Genomic DNA, 8731 nt, shown 5'->3' on the forward strand with positions numbered 1-8731 from the left:
TAAAACTCTCACAGTCAATTCACTTAAGACGACACGAAGGCACAAGCCACCGAGTCTTTTTTTTTCTTTCTTCTCAGTCGATATATTGAATCTACCCCATCTCCCGTCGAAAGCTTCGTGCAACTAACGTGGCTTTGCACGGCCCCCTAGATCGGAGGCACTTCACCTGCTTTTGCGTTGCCTCAGTGATCGGACCACCTTTGAACAAGCTAGGAAGTCATGTGACGGTACGTCACGTGGCTGGTGTGACAAATTTCGGCATTTTGTGAGTACATCGTGACGTCACCACGTCACTAAAACACATCGAGATGGCTGTTTGGTAATATAGATTTGGCGATGGATAGCTTTCCAGTGCGCAGGAAATGTGATCAAAATCGAAATAATATTAAAGAGACGAAGCGCAGATACAATTACAGGTGTGAGTTTATTTATACACTATCGAATGGGGGAGGCGTGTGATGAGGAAAAGAACTTGGCTAATAGCCCTTTCTAGGAATCGATGATTGATGCATGGGGTTTAACGTCCCAAAACCACCATATGATTATGAGAGCTAGACACCGTAGTGGAGGGCTCCGGAAATTTCGACCACCTGGGGTTCTTCAACGTGCACCCAAATCTGAGCACACGGGCCGACAGCATTTCCGCCTCCATCGAAAATGCACTCACAGCAGCCAGGATTCGATCCCGGGACCTGATGGTCAGCAACCGAGTACCTTAACCACTAAAGACCACCACGACGGGGCACCTTGCCTATCGTATCTCCTCTCATTGATAGAAGACAAGTCTCGCAGCGATGTGGTGCTGTCTGGGAAAACTTGGTTATTAGCGCCGTAACAAGATTGACAGCACGCTACACTCTCTGTAATACTTGAAAGGAATCCACCTACAGACTTGGTAATGCGTATAAATTAAACTTCATTGAAACGATGTCCACCACATAGATGAGGTGTTGGCAAGAGACGCGAGCATGCGCAACGAGGGTGTGGACGGCGCCGCCGACGCCGGGTCCACGACACGGTGCTACTATGAAATACTCCGCATATAAAACACCAGATGGTGAAATTTCCTTAGTACTCCCTTACGGCGTATCTCCATCATGTTGTGGCTTTGGAACCTAGGATCATAGATATTATTGACTTTGCTGCTACCATGTGCCGTGAGAGCTATCAGAGCTGATGTAGGATCCTTAGCGCTTGGTATGGTCACTGGAACGGGTGAACTTTAGCGTTCGAGTGACATTATCTCAATGAACGGGAGGCTCTCCTCGAGTCGCCTTACCCCTGAAAATCCAGTCCTATCTGGCGTATTGGCTCGATGGGCCTCCCTAACGCATTACACCCGTTTACACGGGTGTAATGCGTTACCGTATCGATGCGATCCGCCAGCTCCCACATTCACGTAAACGCCGTCTATGAAAAAAAATTGACGTTGGCTGTGTGCACAAGTAGTCTCTCACGAAAACTGGGTCACGCTAAAGGTTAGTGAACAACTCCTCGACGTACACCAGATGTGTGTCGACGATGAATCACCAACTCAACTTTCCACATTGTTTCCCACGAAAGCAGTTATACGAAAGCAGTTATACAGTACACAGAATGTGAAACATTAGTTACATTGCCACCACCACCAGGGGCTGTTGTCAGATCATTGTTCAAATTTACAGCCCTCAAGCGGAGGAGACGTGGCAGGATGAACACAGCACAGTGTTCCATCACTTCCCGTCCGTTCGAGCCATATAAATTCAAACAATGATGCATTGGCGGCCAACTAGCACAAGTAATAGTAGCAGAGAGCAGTACGACAAGCCCCAAGCATTGATACGCTAAAGCAAGACGGAAAGGTGAACTTGTTGGTACTGGATTGATTGATTGATATGTGAAATTTAACGTCTCAAGACCACCATATGATTATGAGAGACGCCGTAGTGGAAGGTTCCAAAAACTTTGACCACCTGGGGTTCTTTAACTTGCACCCAAATCTGAGCACACGGGCCTACAACATTTCCGCCTCCATCAGAAATGCAGCCGCCGCTTGTTGGTACTGGTTCGTGCTTACATTCTTACATATTAGATGCACAAAAAGGACAAAGACAAAGTGTACCACATGAGCTCTTTGCTCAGAAAGAATGCTTCATTACAGCAACAGAAAGTAGGTACATAAACCCTACGCTTGTCTAATGCCCACACATGCGCACAGTTCGGACAAGGCAAATATGCTGATGATGAACAAGGAGTCAACCCTTTTCCCTTTCCGCCCACCAGCTACCTGCTTTCCTCGAATAGCTTCACTTCACACAGGCACTGCGCCGTGCTCCCGACCGGGTTGCAGAAATTAGGTGCCTTTTCTCATCTTCTAACCACTACCGCCACCACCACTTCACGGGCCAACATGACCAAAAATGGATGGCTGATGTATGTGGACGCCCTCGTGTTGTGTACTTTGATCTTGTCTTTTTTGCGCTTCTATATTATAAGCTTGATACGTTAACGTTCCGCGAAGTCACTCCTTCAATCTTTCCCACGCGTTGTATCGGCCCCACCAGGAACCACCGATAGACAGCTTATTGATCAAGAATGTTTGAGTGACTTCGCTGACGTCGTGGTCACGTGTTGAGACTGATAATGGTCCCCCCCCCCTTTTTTTTTTTTGGCAACAATGTTTTTCAGATGTGCTCCCGTCGGGCCCTCACAGTGTGACCTCCCGCCTTGGGAACGTATCGCGATGCGAGGCGATTGGCCGCGGCGTCATAATCACGGAGAGAAAAAAAGCATGATTTGGCCGCAAAAGAGACACACACAAGAAAAGGAACACTCAAACGACAAGCACAGGCGGCACTTCAACTTTGTGTGTTTTTGCGCTGAAGAATACGTTTAATGCCGTAGCTTTCAAATGAAAGCTACGGCATTAAACGTATTCTTCAGCGCAAAAACACACAAAGTTGAAGTGCCGCCTGTGCTTGTCGTTTGAGTGTTCCTTTTCTTGTGTGTGTCTCTTTTGCGGCCAAATCATGCCATTAAGTAAATACCAACTAGGCCAACAATCAGTATTATTACAATATATTTCTAGTGCAACTGGCCTCTCTTCGTGTGTGTCTTCTCCGGACTTCCTATCAAGCGTCGACATCATTGTCAGTTCCATTGTTGCAACTACCTGCCGTGCGAGATACATCGGTTTCTGCATACGCAAAGGACTTACGCCACCTGAAGTAAGTTCCCTCTTTGGCCATGTTGCTTCTTCTAAGGGCCATAATGCCCGGCTGTGCAAAATTCTGCGTTCAGAATTGTGGAGACAAGTACGCTTACTTCACGACTGGCTACGCATTGTGCACCTGAAGAATGATGTTTCATGGGTAGCGGAAGAGAAGTTAAGAACCTCCAGACGCATCATCCATCATATGACGGAATACTGGTGGAAACAAATCATTGGACAATGTTGTAAAATTAACAAGGACAGTAAATCAACGACGAAGTCATCAAATGTGGTAATGTTAGGAAACGTGAGCCTACCGGAGGACTCGGCAACGCTTCTTTCCAAGGGACCCAAGTATTGCATCGATGCCAGTGTTCCTGTGCATGAACTAGCGGCACTTAACAGATATGTGGCTAGTAAAGCCTCAGAAGAGGATAAGGAGAGGTGTCTGTTAGATGGTGTAGATAGCCTGAAAAAATGTGTTTCTGGTACCAGGCAGAGTCATAAAACTGAGGTTATGCGAAAGACAGTAGCGTTGTGTAGGGAAAAGAATATTGTCATATTGGAAGCTGACAAAGAAGGGTGTTTTGTAGTGCTTCCACGAGAAATGTTTAATTTGAAGGCAGCAGAGGCTATAAGAAAGAATTTTGTTCAGATTAAGAAGTCTGAATCAAAGGTTAAGAGTAAGGTTTCCAAGCTATGTAAAGACCTCAAGTTGCAAAAGTTAGCAACAGATATTAGAAAAATGAAAGCTACGGCATTAAACGTATTCTTCAGCGCAAAAACACACAAAGTTGAAGTGCCGCCTGTGCTTGTCGTTTGAGTGTTCCTTTTCTTGTGTGTGTCTCTTTTGCGGCCAAATCATGCCATTAAGTAAATACCAACTAGGCCAACAATCAGTATTATTAGAAAAAAAGCCTCGGCACTCACAACCCGCCTAGCCGCGCACCCGTAAGGCTCGCTCGAAAGGGGCAGCCATGAACGCGAAAATGTGCCTCGTCATGCTTCTGGTCCACTGCTGCGGCGCCCACGAGCCGTTCCCGGGCAACTCGCCGCTCTCGTGGATCAGGAGGCGCATCTTCGGCACGGCCAACAACGAGGAGCGCTTCGTCAACCGCTTGGCCACCGCTACTCAGAGCCTGGTGACCCTCATGAACGACCCAGTCGTACTCGCGGAGCTCAACAGGTTTTTCAACTTGCTTCGTACCGTGCTTCCGCCAGAGTTGCGAATGCTTTTCGTCTAGTCTACTTCTGAGAAGAATGAGAGATGCCGTTATGCTGAACAGCATATTGATGAACATACGTTAAACTGGAAACGTCGTCGGAGCCAGTTCAGTCGACCTGTCCCGGTGAAGGCAGAAACCTCAAGGCAGTTTTTTTTTCCCGTTCGAGGGTTGTTGTTTGTCCACAAGCTTTGAGTTAGCGTGATGCCACATACCGCATTTATAAATCATGAAAGGCCAGATAAGTGTATCCTCCTTTTCTGCCGGTGCAAGATCTCGGCCAAATAGGGAATGAGTAGCCTTTTTAAACTTGTGTTCTCCTCAAGGGTACTAAGTGAAAACAAACAAGCGTCACGATATGTCGGTGCCGTCGTCCAGTAGCCCGGTATTCCGTAAACAACTTGTCTAAACGGTGGCTACATTTCCTGATAATCTGAGCTAAATAACTACTGCTGATTAACCTTAAACTAGTCTTGTATTGGTTTCTACAGCATATTGCACTACTACCGTGTTGATCTCTGCTCAATACTGGAACTTAATCTGGCGGTGCGTCAGACGCGATGAAGTGACTATAGCATTGCGTGCCTGCCGTTCTTAATTCGTCTTGCCTCAAAGTCGCTCTTTTTTTTTTTTTTTCTAAAGCAGTTGCTTTGATATCCGCACAATTCTTTCTCAGGGCGAAGAGCATATAACGAAACAGAGCTAGGATCGTGTTATGTCGCCTTTTTCTGACAACAGCGTTGTAGCATTTTCATAAAGCTGTACCGAAAGTTAGCACCTCAGTTTTGACGAACTAACGTCTTTTTTTTTTTCAGATACTACACAATGCTGATTCGCAATCCCGACGTCTCCCAAATCGTGGATTCGGTAAAGCCTTCGAGCAAGCGGCCATCGTCAACACGACTCACCTCTGTCGCATCCACGGCGAAGCCACCAACGACGACCACAATGTCGACTCCGTCGGCAACGGACGAGCCGAAATTGTCGATAAATGCTACAACGACGCCCGCGGGCAACTCGTCAACAACGAGCACGAGGACACTTCGTCCCGTCGCTAATAACACCGCCTCGGGAAGTAAGGCCACGTCACCGTGGAAACACGACGGCACAAGTTTCGTGAACACCGTGAACGGTGTGAAGTACCGCTTCTACTTCGACCCCAGTCAGGTGTCTCGACCGATCGACGACGAAGCGCGGGCCCGAGTCCGCCGCCACTTGAACCTGGTGCGGTTGAACGACGTCGACAACTGCGTTTCGTACCTCATCTGCGAGATGTCCCGTTACCCGCTTCGCTACGGCACCCTAGGCGTCAAAGTGGATCGCTTCTTCAGGTACGTTCCATTTCTGTCTTGGCACTAGGCGGCCACCTTGTTACGCTGTCAAAGCAGTAACATTCATGTGGACTTGACTTCGGTTCGTCCGTCTTCGGAATCATCCGGCGAAGCTGTACATAGCGCGACAAAACGGCTTGTACGCTGGCGTCACATGAATAGTCCAGGTGGGCTGGTGCGAAACGTATTGGTTTGAGGTTAACAGCACCGCGCCGAACAAAGAGTGACGTAATAACACACACAATAAAATGGACGTTCGTCGCCGAAAAAAAAAGTTCATTGAATAAACTTCCCGTTTCGAATGGGCCTTGAGGGTCTCAGGAATTTTTTTGGAAAAAGGCATCCTATAGGGCTTCTTACCGGACCACAACGATAGTCGTCCATATATCGCGACTTGCGTTATCGCCGAGCGTCCGGTGTTCCCACGGACGGCGCTATCAGCGTGACGAATCATTCTTGATAGGATAGCATCGAGTGTCTTTTCTTCTAATTCAAGTCGGCGTCTCAATAATGCCATGTTGGACAACGAGATATTTTCAATCACGCATGTACTGTTGCTTTTTCAAAATTGTAACGCAGGTGCGTCTCAAGTACACTGGAAACAACACATGGACGAAGGCACGAAGACATAGTGAGCGAGCTCTGCTTCGATTCTTCTTTCGTCCTTGTGCCGTTAGGGTCGGCCACGACGGTATACAACGTGATTACGGTGCCGGGTGCGGGTTCCATAACGGCCGCAGTGATCGCATTTTCGGTGGAGGTGAAAGGCTATAGTGGATAGTGTGCTGTCCGATATCGGTGCACGTTAAGCAACGCGAAATGGTCGAAAGTACCCGGAGGTCTACACTGCGGCGTGCCGAATAATGATATTGTAGGTCATTCCCGCAAAGGAATGTTATTATTGTTGTGTTGTTTACGCTGTTTTAAAGATGAAGCTTAAGCGACTTGTAGAATCGTCTGTTCCACTTCGAGCAGACGATTCTGCCTCGGCTCTTCAGATATCTGGCCGCGCACTGCTTTCGCTCGTGGTATAACGTCATCGGTTCAGAATTTTTCGACCCTTTATGGCATTTATTGACCAAGCAATTCGATCGCGATTCGATTTAACAGATCGTGCCCTTTGCCACTCTAACTGAACTTATGACGATTATCTAAGATAAAGGGATGTCGTATAGTCACTGGGGAAGGCGAAAAAAATGTATGCACTCAAATCGGAGACGCGTGCGGTGCTGCATCTAATCAGTCTCGGGGGAAGTTAGAAACATGCCGTTGTAAAACGTGTCTGTGAATCTAGTTTTCTTCGCCCGATAGTAAGCAGCACGAGATTTTACGCGCAATAAAAGGAGATAAATATAAATGATAATTGCTTGTGTTGTACAAGTTTTGGAGAATTTCGACTCGAGTACAGAAAGAGTGAATAGCTAAAGAAGGCAACGTGCTGATGAAGAAATAAACATTAAAAGAAAAAGAAAGAAAAGAAAAACACGAAAGTTCACTCTTGTGATAAGATGGCTGAAATATAGCTGTAGCAAAGAACAAACATGACCCTGAAAAGACATATTGGTACAGCCCTTGTTCTGAAAAGATAACCATTTTGTCGATATACTTGTCAATATAGTTTTCGCATGATAAAGGCCACGTCACTTCGTGGGAACACTTTCGAGTGAATAAAAAAGAAATGTTCACAAAACTGAAAAGATTGCTTATAATAATTACTTCGTTTCACGGGCTGAGCGAGGAAAAGAACTTTATTGTTGATCCGGCATAAAGGGGGGAAGAGGTAGGGGAATTAAAGGAAGACACTATAACGTGCTCGGACGTCCCGGAGCTGCAACCTACTCGCGTCAATCTCGTGGGGGTCGCCGCTTTCGGCCGCTGGCGTTCCAGGATGCAAAACACGTGTTCGACCACGTGCTTGGATGCCGGCCCGAACTGCAACGAGGAGGTAGACACGCTGGTTTCACGGGCTAAAAGAACCATGTGATTGTGAGGCACGCCGAAGTAGAAGAGGGGCGGGGGTGCTGCGGATAAGTTTCGACCAAGTGGTCTTCTTGAACGCGCATACGACTCTAAGCGCACGGGTGAACTAGCATACCACCCCCGTTAAAGAGCAGCCGACGAGACCGGTAATCAAATCCTAGTTTGATTACAGTTACAGTTAACTACAGTTAATCAAACCCCCTGGAACGTTCTATGCCTGAGAGCGCGACTCCTGTACTTATCAGGGGCCTTAACTATTGGGTTATTAATATCATGCGTGGCACATTGAAAATGGCAGCACTGGTAATTCACTCGCTTCCCATCAGTCGTGTTTTTTCACATTAAAAAATCCGACTGTGATAGGTGATCGAGCTTTATTATTAGCACGACGCTTTACCTGCTAAAATACCACGGTGGGTCGAAATGTTTGTCGAATATATTCTTTCTCGCAGGTACCCAATGTGGGACACCAACTCTGCAGCTGCGCACTACGCCGCTGTGGCTCGACACGGCCGCCGCTACGGAGGCTGCCGAGGTCGCATCTCGTCGTGTCGTCATCCGATCGGGCCGCTCTTCCAGCGACACTACAGCTTCCGCTACGGACAGTAGCGAGCTTTCAAGCCCGAACGCTAAAAAAAAAAAGAGTTCTTCATTGGCTTCGAATGAAATGTCTCATCGATTCATCTGCGCAACCGACTAAGCAAGACGGAAAGACCACGTGTCATTTTTGAAAGAAACGCAGGGTGGTGTCGTTTCGTTGCTTGTTTTTCAATAAACGCCAAGGGCCACTCTTGTCCCCTGTGTTGCTTTCCGCTTTGAGTGTATATCGTTATAGCAATAGCAATGATTACATAGCGTATACGTCTGCTTTGCTATTTCCCTTATCTTTTTATCCATCCTTCCCCTTGCCCCCGCATAGGATAGCGAACCGGGCACGCGTCTGGTTTATTTTCCTGCCTTTCCTTCCCTCTCTGGGACTGACACATTACTGGTAACTCCAGTTACAA

At 47.3% G+C, this 8731-nt stretch overlaps 1 protein-coding gene and 1 long non-coding RNA gene across 2 annotated transcripts in view; one reads left to right on the top strand and one right to left on the bottom strand.

The window, feature by feature from the left end:
• The window catches only part of LOC142765700 (uncharacterized), a 96596-nt gene extending 90994 nt beyond the window's left edge, over positions 1–5602 (bottom strand). Inside the window, exon 1 of the long non-coding RNA XR_012884363.1 lies at positions 5322–5602. This is a non-coding gene — a long non-coding RNA (uncharacterized LOC142765700). The remainder of the gene's footprint in view (positions 1–5321) is intronic.
• On the top strand, positions 4110–8517 carry LOC142765698 (uncharacterized). Its single transcript, XM_075867148.1, has 3 exons — positions 4110–4376; positions 5229–5744; positions 8177–8517. Exons 1-3 carry the CDS (start codon positions 4168–4170, stop codon positions 8331–8333), a joined length of 882 nt encoding a protein of 293 aa, XP_075723263.1. The 5' UTR covers positions 4110–4167; the 3' UTR covers positions 8334–8517.
• The last annotated feature ends 214 nt before the right edge of the window (positions 8518–8731 follow it).

The sequence above is a fragment of the Rhipicephalus microplus genome, chromosome 6 (assembly GCF_043290135.1).
Source record: "Rhipicephalus microplus isolate Deutch F79 chromosome 6, USDA_Rmic, whole genome shotgun sequence".
NCBI lineage: Eukaryota > Metazoa > Arthropoda > Arachnida > Ixodida > Ixodidae > Rhipicephalus > Rhipicephalus microplus.

Coding starts and splice junctions, on each gene's coding strand:
- LOC142765698 (XM_075867148.1), top strand. CDS start 4,168: ATGAACGCGAAAATGTGCCTCGTCATGCTTCTGGTCCACTGCTGCGGC. Junction 4,377..5,228: donor GTACTCGCGGAGCTCAACAG/GTTTTTCAACTT, acceptor TTTTTTTTTCAG/ATACTACACAATGCTGATTC. Junction 5,745..8,176: donor AAAGTGGATCGCTTCTTCAG/GTACGTTCCATT, acceptor TCTTTCTCGCAG/GTACCCAATGTGGGACACCA.